At 44.9% G+C, this 13,641-nt stretch overlaps 1 protein-coding gene across 2 annotated transcripts in view; it reads left to right on the top strand.

The window, feature by feature from the left end:
• The window catches only part of RPN2 (ribophorin II), a 55,843-nt gene extending 43,260 nt beyond the window's left edge, over window positions 1-12,583 (top strand). Inside the window, exons 12-18 of one of the 2 annotated variants that reach the window (XM_004430425.3) lie at window positions 877-1,071; window positions 2,325-2,411; window positions 4,425-4,520; window positions 6,170-6,245; window positions 7,792-7,921; window positions 9,420-9,467; window positions 12,236-12,583. In XM_004430425.3, the coding sequence (XP_004430482.1) occupies window positions 877-1,071; window positions 2,325-2,411; window positions 4,425-4,520; window positions 6,170-6,245; window positions 7,792-7,921; window positions 9,420-9,467; window positions 12,236-12,248 (645 nt within the window). In that variant the 3' untranslated portion in view covers window positions 12,249-12,583. The remainder of the gene's footprint in view (window positions 1-876; window positions 1,072-2,324; window positions 2,412-4,424; window positions 4,521-6,169; window positions 6,246-7,791; window positions 7,922-9,419; window positions 9,468-12,235) is intronic. The other variant, XM_004430426.2, reaches the window with a different exon arrangement.
• Window positions 12,584-13,641: the final 1,058 nt, after the last annotated feature.

Below are 13,641 nucleotides of genomic sequence, written 5' to 3'. Positions count from 1 at the left end.
TTTGCGTACGTTATTGTGAATCTTCACACAGATACACCACGTGTAAAAGTTAATGTTTCTATCTTAAAGATGAAGAAATCAAGGCCCAAGGAGGTTAAGTAACCTGCTCAGCTAATAAGAAGTGGAAGCAAATCTCTCTGTCTTCAGAGCCTGGGATCTCTCTGACACTAGGCTTCTCTGCTCGATTAGAACTCTGCCTTGCTGTCAATCCCCACGTCTCTTCCACTAAACCGTCAGCTGGAGGCACTAGGAGATGGAAGACAGGTCTCTTACAGTTCCACCTCATTTCCCTTCTTTTCACCCCCTGGTGAAGAAGTTAATTGGGTAGCAAAGTGGCCGAAAGCCTGGCAGGAAGAAGAAATTGTAGCAACAGCAAAGGGCTTAAATCATCCACAAACTGGGCATTCACGAATTGGCTGGGGCCGGCCCGGTGGCTTAGCGGTTAAGTGCTCGCGCTCCGCTACTGGCGGCCCGGGTTCGGATCCCGGGCGTGCACTGACGCACCACTTCTCCGGCCATGCTGAGGCCGCGTCCCACATACAGCAACTAGAAGGATGTGCAACTATGACATACAACTATCTGCTGGGGCTTTGGGGGAAAAAATAAATAAATAAAATCTTTAAAAAAAAAAAAAAAAGAATTGGCTGGACTCCTAAGTTATATTTCTTTTACTAGCGAAAAGTTATATCTTATCTCTGAGCTAGGAACCAGGGTGGGATGGCCACTCCCTCTGCGCTCCCTCCAGCAGATCAGGCGGATCCCAGAGCTCCCACTGTGACGAAGGAGCTCACAGTCTGTTGCCTCACTGATTCGACATGGGGCCCAGAGGGAGTTTTGAAATTATCAGATGAAAGGTTGTCTTATTGTTCCATCCAGACATTTGTCCGACTCCATAACCAGAAGACTGGCCAGGAAGTGGTGTTTGTTGCTGAGCCAGACAGCAAGAATGTGTACAAGTTTGAGCTGGATACCTCTGAGAGAAAGATCGAATTCGACTCTGCTTCCGGCACCTATACCCTCTACTTGATCATCGGAGATGCCACTTTGAAGAATCCAATCCTTTGGAATGTGGTATGTGCCTAAATGTACCTTGGCCTGGGCAAGAGTGGCTGTGCCACTGTCAGACACAGACAGCTCCTTTTCAGGGGCACGGGCTCTTTAGCCTGGCCCTTCTTGTGCCACCCACGGGGTGATAAATGTGCATTGTGAGGTGAGGGGCTGTGTGCTGTCTCCATTAGTAGTCCTAGGGGCATGCACATGGCCTGGCACATATGGGTGCTTAATAAATAGTGATCGAGTGAATGAATGAAGTATAAATTTGCCCTCATGGGTTCTAGTGAATTTCTATAAAAGTTATACTGGAAGGAGGTTTTTGTATTACAGCAAAGCACTGTGGGGGAAACATAGATGTAAGAGATAAAGGTCCTGGCCTTTGAGATATGGTATCGCCTCCCAGGGTAGGAGGGGGTGGGGTAAGATTTGAATTCCGATAACAGTTCAGGATGGTGGGGGACAGTGAGTTGTAGGATATGCAAAACGCTAATAAATTAATATCCAGCATTTGCATAGCGTGTTATAGTTTACAAAGTGCTTTTCACCTACGTGTCTCACTTTTGATTGGTGTGATGAGAGAAAACTTCTTGAAAGACATGGCCTTTGAGCTTGGAGTCGAAGAATTGCAAGGGTTTATCAGATTGGTGTCTTGGGGCTGTGGGATGATCGCTGGGGATGGCCTGCAGAAAAGCTCGAGGTGGTTTCAGTGAGCTGGGAGCGGGTCCATTTTGCTTGAGCACCTGAATCTGGTCAAGACCGTAGGCGGTGAGGTTGGAAGGTGGCTGAGGCCAGATTGCAGGCCTTGGATGGTGGGTGGCTCCCTTTGCAAGACAAAGGGGCAGCTGCGTTTTCTTGTGTTGTATTCAAAGCTCCTTTTCTTCTCCTGGACTTTGGGCTGCTTTTGTACTTGTACGAGAGCGCATTTTTATTTTATTTTTTTTGTGACTAAATCACACTTCCCAGGGACACTGACTAGTTTCTGATTGCGTCTCTAACAGCCTGAGTACTAGCTGGGATTTTTGTATTAAGCAGCTCTGTGGGGCTCACCAGACCAGTAGAAAATTGGAACTCTTACATTTTCAACAAATACTTATTTTGTTCTTGCAATTTTTACTGCCTCAATTTGTCGACTAATGGATCAGGAGTGATTGGACTGCTTGGAGCTTTTCTCTGCTCTGGTCCTGGACATGCATTAGCGGATACTATCCTGCTGATGAGCTTCACCTTCTCCTCTATTCCTGTGCCTTTAAAGACTGCCCTTATCTGTTTAGGCTGATGTGGTCATCAAGTTCCCTGAAGAAGATGCTCCGTCGACTGTCCTGTCCAAGAACCTTTTTACTGCCAAACAAGAAATACAGGTATATCCCAAAGGGCTTCTCCACTGAACACGGAGGAGAAATGTGCGATGAGCACAATGAGAGAAGGCAACCAACCCCCGGACTGTGGCTCTGGTCCCTTCTTTAACCTATTTATGTGATGTTTTGTAGTTTGGTCCTCGCCACCCTGTGAGTTAGGCAGGGATAATATCAGTCCCATCCTAGATCTGAAAAAACAGGTTCAAAGAGCCCAGTGACCACCTCCCAGAAAGCACATAGATGGAGAAAAAGTCAGAAGCTGAGTCTATTTTTCCTAAATATCCAAGAGGTTCCACCCTCAGGTCACTGCTGGACAGCTACAGCACAGACGGGTTGGCTGTCTTCCTCTCTGCTCCAGCGTAAATCAGGGCTGATGGCGCCTACAGGGGGAAAACTCGGGGTGGGAGAACAGGGTTTTCCTCCTCTAGGCAAGTCCCTCCTCTCTTCTGGGATTCACCTTCCTCGCACACAAATATTAGCAATCCCTCCCTAGCCCAGCCCACAGGACTGTTGGGAACATCAAAATAGGTAACGGATAAGGAAAGAAAGGCTTTGAAAAGTTTCTAAAGCGTTTTACAAAGTAAACACAATAATTGTTAAACAGTTGGGCACTGGTTAAGGAAACAGGTGGGTCCACTCAGTGGACTATTTTCCAGTCGTGAGAAATGATCATACTGTAGTAATGTGGAAACCTGTGAGTGAGCTAATGTTGAATTGTTCCAAGCAGACTCCTTGCTCTCATTTCACTGTTTAAAAAGGGACACGCAGTCCAAGGGGTGGAGCAGTCGGAATCTTTGTTTAAATCCTCCTAATGTGGATACACAGCATTGTTTAAGAACGTAAAATGCAGGTGAATAGTAGAAGGTGTAACCGTGGTGATGAAGGGTGCTGACTGATTTGTAGGGTGAGGTAGGTGGCAGCAGCTGCCACGGGTAGTGTTAGAAATCCCCTGATGGCAGTGGCAGCAAAGAGGAGCTGAGGTGAAAATTTGGGAACAGGAGTCTCAGGTGGGGCTGCCTCATCATAGAGCTGGGTTGGCTGGACATCGGGAGGCAGGAAAGACAGCCACAAGTTTATACATCAGAAGAAAGTCTAAAAAAAGTTAAATTTGCATGTGTTACAGCTTACAAAGCATAATCAAATGCCCTCTTTCATTTGATCCTTACAATATCCTTACAAGCCTAGTAGGATGGTCATTGTCCTCCCATCCCCAATTTTCCAGCTAGAAACTGAGGCGAAGAGTGAAGCAACTTGACCCTGGTCACGGCCAATATATATCAGTTTGGGCCCAAATAGAGGTCTCTGGACTCCCGGTCCCTCACTGCCTCTGCTAGGTGTCACTATCTAGATGAGCCTCCCAAAGATCTTCATGTAGAATTTCTTAGCGGAAAAAACAAGTATCAGAGAATGTTGCCCAGCTTTCTGGTTCAGTTCTAGAAATCAGGCAGTGCAAGTAAGGGAGAAAGTTTATTTAGGGCTTCCTTAGAGCCATGGGCTAGAGGCAGGAAGGGTAAGTTGTGGCTGGAACCATCCATAGTGAGGCTCTGTTCATTTTTTCAAAAGAGAGCGAGGTTACCACCAGTTAGCCAACTTAAATGGGGCAGCAACATCTGATAGTGCCACCCTGGGAACCCAGAAGCATTATGAAATCCAGAGTCCTACCTCGGATGTGTCACCCAAGCCATCCATATACTGGGCACCCTCTTTGATACTAGGCAAATGCCACTTGATGGGTTGCATTCTTCAGCCTCTAAATGGCAGTGAGTTTTGGGGGGAAGTAGAGAGTTGGCCAAGCAGTGGGCTGGGACTGGTCTCCTTCCAAAGACCTCTGGGATCAGAAGCCAGCATTGAGAAGAGGCAGTGGGCCAAGTGGCTACTCATTGCCAGGAGGTTTTAGCCTCCGGGAGGCATTTCGTCTTCTTGATTGTCATTGGTGTTTTGGTCTCTGGTATACGTGACAGCCCCTGCTGGGAAGGGCACATTCTTAAATATCCTCGCTGTGTCTTCTTTTGGCAGCACCTGTTCCGCGAGCCTGAGAAGAGGCCCCCCACAGTGGTGTCCAATACATTCACTGCCCTGATCCTCTCACCCTTGCTCCTGCTCTTTGCTCTGGTGAGTGGCTGTAATTAGCGTGGGCCCTCTGTGTCTGGCGCCGGACTCAGCAGATGTAGCCGTTCCAAAGGAGGCTTTGTGCTCTGGCCTCAGCACAGCTCCAGAGGGGTCTAGCAGCTATGCTCTGAACCAGTGGTCAAAAAAGTTTAGAATAACTAAAACTCCCCCCTTTGGGGGAGCAGCCAAATAAACTGCTCCACTAACAAGGGACATGAGAAAGTACCTAATAGGCATTAAAAATGATAAAAGTGCATGGACTGTGATGCTCCACAGGAGTGTTCAGATGAGGTCAAATGTGATAAAACCAAAGCCCAGTGCTGATGGCTATATAAAACCAGAGTACAGAGGCTGTGCCTTTCAGCACTGTTTGGAGCATAAAACTGGAAACAACCTAAAGTCCTCATAAAAGCCAGTGTTAAATAAATTATGGTACATCCGTACAGTGGAATAATATACACCTTATTAAAAGAATGGATAGATTTATATGCTGATATGACAGGATTGTCAAGATGTCTTATTGAGTGAAGGTGGCAAGGGGTAGGATAGTATATTTAGTAGGATCCACTGTGTAAAAACCTTAAAAAGGCATTACCTGTTAGTGTTGGTCACCTCTAAAGAGAGAATCTTTTAGGGAGATAGATGAAGGGAAGTTTTACCTTTGTTTTACGAATTTTTTTTTCTTTCTAAAAATTATAAATATAGATGCGTATCCTTGAAAGCCAGAGAATTTTGAGAACTGTATGAAAAACTCATTAGATCTTACTTTTGGAAAGTTGCCTGTGTTCCTAATTCATTCATTGATTTTCATAAAAGAATTATTGGTCAATCTAAATCTGGAAGGCATGCCACAAGCTTTCAGAAACCAGACCTAGGGTATGGGCACCTGCTCTCGTTTTTTAGTGATCAAAGTTTCAAAAAGCACAGAGCCCGCAGGAGGAGCATGCATCCCACCAGCTGCCAGTGGGTTTATCTTACCAATACTTGGAGAAGTTAGCAGGGATGCCAGTTACTTCATCATAAATGCCGTTTCTGAACTTTTAGCTTCATGGTTCCACCTGTTTTAAAACAGAATACTGTGCTGTCATTAAAAATGATGTTCGGGGCCGGCCCCGTGGCTTAGCAGTTAAGTGCGCACGCTCCGCTACTGGCGGCTCGGGTTTGGATCCCGGGCGCGCACCAATGCACCGCTTCTCTGGCCACGCTGAGGCTGCGTCCCACATACAGCAACTAGATGGTTGTGCAACTATGACATAACTATCTACTGGGGCTTTGGGGGGAAAAAAAAAAAGGAGGAGGATTGGCAATAGATGTGAGCTCAGGACCAGTCTTCCTCAGCAAAAAGAGGAGGATTAGCACGGATATTAGCTCAGGGCTGATCTTCCTCACACACAGAAAAATGATGTTCAGGTTTGAGTTACCCAAGGCCAGTTGAGACCAGATGTTGGAATGCCTTTCTAAAGAAAAAAGGGAACAATTTTTCCTGAGGACTTATAGTAGGGTGGTTGTCACTTGGAAAAATTCCCTGTCCTTCAAGTATGCGTGCACTTTTAAGCCCTTAGGGCTGTTTATTGGATTAGCGTTGACATAGCATGTGTTGCCTTCCTTTCAAGTTCTAATGTCTTTTTAATTTATTTCTCCCCATCGTTTAGTGGATCAGGATTGGTGCCAATGTCTCCAACTTCACTTTTGCTCCTAGCACGATTATCTTTCACCTGGGACATGCTGGTAAGTGCCCTAGGCTGCTAATTCCATTTAACCTCCTCTGACATTTAGTCTGCCCACACAAAAGCCCTGTTAAGTAGACCCACAACCTATTAACTATAATGACTTAATAGCATAACATTTCCCTCTTCCTCCTGGCCTTTTAGGACAGTTAATAGGATGACAAACCTGTTTGGTCCATCAGCTTAGAACAGCTGTCATTATATTGGGTTTCATTGTACTAGGCTGCTGTTGGCAGGCCATTTACCCTCATTTAATAGCCCTGTTCATTTCCAGAGATTACTCACTTATCGTATCTTTACATTGAGCCATCTTCCTGGATGAAGAGCATTAATGCAGTTTCCAAAGGTTATCTTTCCCCACCATATCAATCTTCACATTTACTGGCAGCTGTGTCTGGGCAGTAATAGAAAACAGTCCCTTCCACAGTCGGACATGTTGTCCTGCATTGTTCTTAGGACCTAAAGGTAACAAAACAGTAAATTTACAAATCGGTGAAGCATTTCAGAGACTTTTGACACTATTGGATCAGGGGTGCCCTGTGTTTCGCTGAGACTTCAATATTCTTTTCTCATTTCTTTGACTCTGTCAGAAATCACCTTCTGTGTTTCCATAGTGTGTGGATTCTATAGGGGTCCACAGATGAATCCCTTGAAATTTTAGGCAAATGTGTGTCAGTATTTTTATGGGGAAAGAGAGTCCCTAACTTTGATCAGATTCTCACAGTGGTCTATGATCTCAAAAGTGGTTAAGAACCCTTGCTGTACTTCATCCGTCATCCTTCCGGGCAGAATTGACAGGATGACCTTTCTCTCCAGCCCAGTTACTGGATTTGAGTGATAGCCCTCCTGGGTCAGGCTGAGAACAAAACCTGAATATAAATTTGTTTGGAGCCATGACTTTTCTTGCCAGAGTGCTTTTTGTGCACATTCCCTCATTTGATTCTCATCAACCGTGATGAGGGTGACCAGGGCAGGAATTATGATCCCCATTTGGCAGGTGAGAGAATTTAGGCTCAGAGAACTTAAGTGGCTGGGAAGGGCGGAGCCTGGACCAGAACCCAGCCTCTCAATGCCCAGGCCTGAGCCCTTTTCACTAAATCTTCCTCCTCAGTCCTGCTTGCTTCCTTCCTAGTCACAGTGGCAAATTATTATTGAAAAATTTTTTCAATAAAAAGGAAATTATTCATTTATTTAGTCATGCATGCTTTCATTCAGAATTTGAAAAGTAAAGTGGAATCCCAAATATACATGACAGTAACTTTAAAAAAAAAAAAACCTACTTGAAGAAAACAGGTGAGCCAGAAGGTGGAACAAGATCGTTACAGTAGCTGAGGTCTAGTTTTTAGCTCTGGATTTCTTGGTAGCCAAGGCTGAGAGGCAAGTATATTGAATTATCTATTTTCTGGCATTGGAAAAAGGAATAAAACAAGCTGATCTAGAAATACAGACCTTTTCAGGATCCAGCAGTTACTGTTCCTAACTGTCCTCTGCCCCAGGGCATTGTCAGTGTTTTCATGTAATCAGCTGTCATGACACCTGTCTTGTAGCTATGCTGGGGCTCATGTATGTCTACTGGACTCAGCTCAACATGTTCCAGACCCTGAAGTATCTGGCCATCTTGGGCAGTGTGACGTTTCTGGCTGGCAATCGGATGCTGGCCCAGCAGGCAATCAAGAGGTAATGCCGGGGGTGGGCCAGGGACCCAGAGTGGGATTAGAAATATTTTTGTCAGCTCTGCTCACCCAGCTCTTTGAACAACAGTATGTGGCAAATGATTCATATCCTTAGGGGCAAGTGTAACACCTTATCCAGCCTGATACAGAAGCCTTTTAAGTCAGAAAAGAGCCTTGGTGATCAGCTTTAAATGTATTAAAACCACAACAATTTATGCCCCAACACACCAGAATAAGAGAAGAAAATAATTGCTTTATGAAGATTAAAATGGATTAGAACATGTGGCAGAAGATTGTTGTTAATGTGCTGGGTGTTTAAAAATTTTCTTCTCTGCTGCCACAGAGAATCCTGTTCTGCCCTCCTCCCATGCCCCAGCGAGTTACTCCTCTATAACCCCTATAGGCTCCCGGAGCTTTTCCTCCTAAGTGTGAGGTCCATGCTCTTCCCCACAGAAGCTGCCTCAGGTTTTACAGAGGGCCCCAGCAGTGAGCACTGCTTAGTAGCCCATACCACGTCCCTGAGAACCAGACAACTTTAGGTTCACACAAATGGTCAGATCTCAACGCGATGGCAGCTTGCTGGCAGCTTGACTTTCGAACCTGAGATAGAGGCAAATTTAAATGTCACAGAGGTGTTTCTCATTGATTTGACTTTATTAGAACTTGGGTGATTTCAGCCATGTAAAGGTCAGTAAGAAAAGGTCAGAATTGCTTTCATCTTTGGAAGTTAACATTTTCAGACGTGCCCTGCTTTCTCCCCTCCAGGACTTTTGCTGGAAGAATGTAACTCAGTAGTGTGCTCTCCCACGTGGCTGCCAATTACGTTGGTCAGATCAGAGAGAGGCTTTCTCAGAGACCATTAGTGGGCGGTAGAGCCACAGTCTCATCCCTGCCCAAGTCTCCATCGTGAGCTTGCTGAGTGGCTCACTGGACACCCAGCCCCGACATGCTCCTTGACTTTCTGTCGTAATCCAGCTTCCACCAGAGCTTCCCTTGGCACCAGCAATGGCAGCTGGTTCGTTTTTCTGTCCCTCCAGCAGCCTTAGCTTGGTGGCTATGCGTTGCATCTGAGAAAGAACCAGAGACTCAGCTATTTTTTCTAAGCCGAGCCCTGTTCCCTTGCAGCAGCCAGTCCGGGCCCCAGGGAGCCAAAAGGTTGTGCTCTGCTGAGTTCTGTCTTTTCTGGAAGTTGCCCACACAAGATGAACAAAATGAAGGGGAGATAGGGGTGGACACCATTTGATTTAGATCCTGCTCAGCAGGAGTTCCTAATCTGGAATCCTAAAATTGTCTGTCCCCGTGTCCCCCCCTCCCCCATCCTGTAAGGACAGTGAAAGCCCACTCTTCTGTTGCTGTCGTTTTCAGTCCTAGAACAGACTCTGCCACTGGGAAAATCAGTGCCCTTAATGGAAGCTCTGGTTGGGTGTTTGCCATTTCTTTCCTCAGCTTATTTCTCTTCTTACTGTCCTTTCTTGATTCTCAAACCCTCTTTCCTTTGGCAGGATCGCTGCAGAGCAGAGCAGTAGATTGGCAAAATATAGGACACTACGGTAAAGATGAAGGGCGGACTCATCCCAGAAGCAGGGCCACTCTCCCATCTTGCCCACCTCATGCATGTCAGTTATTTATCTAATTTTTAGCCCACTCATTCCTCCCACCCTCCCTAAGCCAAAGCTGAATTCGGAGGCCCTTTTCCCACTTCCTAAACCAGGTTGTGACTGGACTGGGGCAAAAGCCAAAGCCCGCTGAGGTAGCCCAGCGGATGGAGTAACTTTGCAGCAGAGCAACTTTGACCTGGCTTTGACTGTATGACTCCATCCTCCCTTATGTCCTGTGGGGTACTTCATAGGCAACAGCCCCTCTCTTTGTTTATAGGAGAGCAGAGTTAAGGATAAGACAGATCCAACCTGCGACTTCTTAAAAGGGGACCCCATTCAGAACATCTAAATTCATTCAGTGATGGTCCCATGGCAAATCCTGGCACACCTCGTCACTGTTTCTAGGCCTTTTTATAACCTTCTTCTCTGGTTGGGCCAAACAGTGTGGTTTGGTGAGGCTCTAAATTATGAAGGACTGATGGCCACAGCTCAAAGCCAGCATCAGAACTCAGGTTCCTGGAGCTCAGGGTGTGATTCAGGGCTGCTCCCTGTGTGACTAAAATATCAAGTGAAATACCACCTATTCTCTATTCAGGTATGAGTCCTAGGATGAGGATGGAAGTGCAGGCAAGGTGAAGGGAGGGGAGGAGAGAGAGTGTCTGATGCTTCATTGATCAGCTCCTCTAGACCAGGGATAGGCAAAAATTTTCTAGAAAGAGCTAGATAGTATTTGAGGCTTTGCAGCCCATATGGTCTCTGTTATAAGTGCTCTACTCTGCCACTGTAATGTGAAAGCAGCCATGGACTATGTAAACAAATGAACATGGCTATGTTCCAATAAAATTTTATTTACGATAAGAGGTGGCGGTCTGGATTTGGCCCGTGGGGCATAGTTTGCTGACCCCTGTACTAGACCAACAAAGAGGAGGGAGGTATTTGAATTTTCAAGTCATGTTCCCTCTTGTCCCTTACCGTGGAAATGTCCTTCCCTGCCAAAGCAACAAAGCCTTCTAATTTTTAATCCTCTGGAAATAGGAGAAATCAACAAAGCATAGAATGTAGAGCTTTTCCTCTGATGGCTGAGCATAAGCTGGAACATCTAGTCCTCAACACAGAATGAAACTATATTTGTTTTGGTTTTGTTTTTTCAGGTTTAATTTATATACAGTAAAATTCACCCTTTTTAGTGTACCATTCTGTGAATCTTGACAAACCTAATACAATCGTGTAAATACCACCTCAATCAAGATACAGACTATTTCCCCACTCCAAAAAGTTCCCCCTATGTACCTTTGCAGCCAGTCCCTTCTTTCCACCCCCATTCCCTGGCCATATCCATTTGGTTTTGTCCTAAATTATAGTTTCTCTGTCTGAGATTTGCTTTCAGAACTAGTCCTTTCTGCTAAATATTCAGCTCTGTAGTTCTTGGAAATAACTCTGGATTGATTTTTTCTTGATTTTCAGATAGTTCACCCCTGCCCAACTACCCCCAAATCCTGATGCTTGAGAGAGAGAGGAAAGTCACTTGATTATATGACATTTGGGACTTGCTGAGGTTGGGACCTAGTACTTTAAAGGAAAGTCTCTGGTAGCTAAGGCTTTTGATCTGAGGACAGATTTGATTTGATCGGGCTTAATGGAGGGCATAACTTCTTAGCCAAGACAGAGGTTTGTGGGCCACGACCCTTTCAGTGGTTCTTATTTCACACTTGTGTTCTCCTCTCTGCGTGAACATTTCAGAACACACACATTTTAATGTACCTGGGCACCTCTGAATGTTGCAAAGAATGAGGGGCACTCACTTCGACCCTCAGGATTAGTTCCATGCCTGTGCATGCCCCTTGGAACTGTTGATAATTGGTTTGGAGCCTGCCGTTCTGCAAGACTGCGTCGTCATCACAGCAGCCCTCACCACTGGATATAGCTGCCTGCTAAGGACGGCCTGTTTCTCAGTACCTGCCCCTGCTTGCCAGAGCCACCTGAATTACTTACTTGCTGCTGTCACCCTCCTGGTTACACAATGTCTGTCTAGATTTTCATTTTCCTTCTTCTGTTTCCCCATCACTTCTTGGAGTCTAGGGAAAGGCAGCTGTGGGGAAAGAAGGAATAAAGAGATTTTTTTTTTTATCCCCTCTTAAAATTTTTCTGTGAACTGAGTCCCATTTTTGAGAATCATTCTTTATTAGGTTTAGGCACTGAGTCTGACCATTGGCAAGAACACGACCACATGGCAGGAATATGATGCAGGTTTCTGTACTGAATGGTCAGAACGTCATCTTCCAAGCTATATGAGGGCCACATGTTTGGTGGTGGACCTGGAGTTTGGGAAACTGAAGATGAACATTCTTTAAATCTTTCTTTCTGGTCATCTGGTTGAAATTTACACTGTCTTTTTGGCCTTGAATTGTGAGAGGTGTGCCTGGAATTACCTCATCTTAAATTTTCACATATCCCTTTCTGAGTTAGTTATCATCAGGTTTGTTACATTGTTTTTATTTGTCATCAGCTTTACTTGGAACTAGCTATCTTAGATTCTTTTGTGAAATGAGATGGGGCATAAATAAATAGAATTGATAAATAAACCATGATTCCCGTATAAATGGGATCTTATAGTGGGAGAGTACCTTGGTCTCTCCAAGGTCACCATTGTCACCAGTTAGGAACTGTAACAGTGAATTGAAACCTTCAGTAATTTTGTGTTTATCTCCATTTTCTTTCAGAACAGCACATTAGTTCCAGAACAAGGAAGGAAATTCTGAAAGCTGAAATGAATATCAAAGAGAGTCAAGAACAAGTTACAGATTGAAAAGAGGAATGAAAAAAGAACTTAAAAAGGAAAAAATTGAAATTGTGGTTATACTTTGCTTGTTTTTCTGTTTCCCCAACACAGAGCAGATACCTGTGAGCCCAGATATTCTGTTTCTTTGGCTTGGTGCCCTAGCAAGATGCTGTGAATATTCCTAACTTACCCAGATGTTGCATTTGAAAAGTTGAAATCTGTAATTAATCTGTTTGGGAATAAAGAGAATAACAGAAACAAAGGGCTGATTGAGAGTTTGTTCTAGCACTTTTGAGCTGATGGGATCCCTGGGGTACATTCCTGAGGACTTAGTTGGAAAGTACTATTGACACAATGGCCAGTGTGTTTCTCCAAGCCCTTTTACATTGGTCCTTCTCACCCCTTTCTTAACGGAACTGAGAATTGCCTGGAAAAGCCAGCGCCCTCTCTTCTTCTCCAGCAGTGGGTACCAACTGTCTGCATAGAGCCCTGTTGGTATCTGAAGGCCCCTCAGCTTTTACCTTGAAAGTGCCGTCTCGGCAGGCATGCAGTGGGGGAAGGGAAGGGATTGTCTTAAAAGGAGGCTGACCACATGAGTTCTCTTAGGCTCTTGGAGGGACACATCTCAAGAATGCCCCTTTTGAAATGCCTAGGACTGCCACTCCATGGAGGTTATATAATATCACTTAGAGAGTAATGTTGAACAGTATGGTTAAGTATATAGACTTCAGTGTTACCACTGAAGTTACCACTTATTAGAGTGGTAACCACTCCTGTTACCACTTATTAGAGTGAGGGACTTTGGGCAAGTGGCTTAACTTCTCTAAGCCTCCTTTTTTCCTTCTGTAACAGAGATCATGACAGGACCTACCTCCTCTGACTGAAAATTCCATGCATCTGAAGTGCTTGGCTGTGCTTGGCATCTTTCCTGAGTGGCCCCTAGTTATGTACCTTGGCTCATTGTCTCCAATTCTATTAATTGAAACATAATAAATATATTTAGATAACTTTTGAAATGCAGGTAATTCTAACAGTATTTATTGAATTTGGGTGGTAGAAATTATTTTAATCGGATTGTTTTCCAACATAGCTGAAATTGGGATTTCGATTTGGCAAAGGGGAAAGGAGATTCTGAAACTTTGGGCCAGTTCTGAATGGGATTCTACAGGTGAGAGGGCGATGTGGGCAATTACAGGGGTGCCTCTAAGACGGGAAGGAGGCCTCTCCTTTTCCAGAGGTTGCAAACTGGTGGCCCATAGATATGTTTTATTTGATCCATAGTGTTTTTTTTAAAAATTGAATTAGTTGCCAACATTTACAAATTGGGGCCCGGCTCGGTGGCGCAAG

This window comes from Ceratotherium simum, chromosome 21 (genome assembly GCF_057802395.1).
Source record: "Ceratotherium simum simum isolate JZ-2026a chromosome 21, ASM5780239v1, whole genome shotgun sequence".
NCBI classification, from domain to species: Eukaryota; Metazoa; Chordata; class Mammalia; order Perissodactyla; family Rhinocerotidae; genus Ceratotherium; species Ceratotherium simum.
This window is presented reverse-complemented; position numbering and strand designations above follow the sequence as displayed.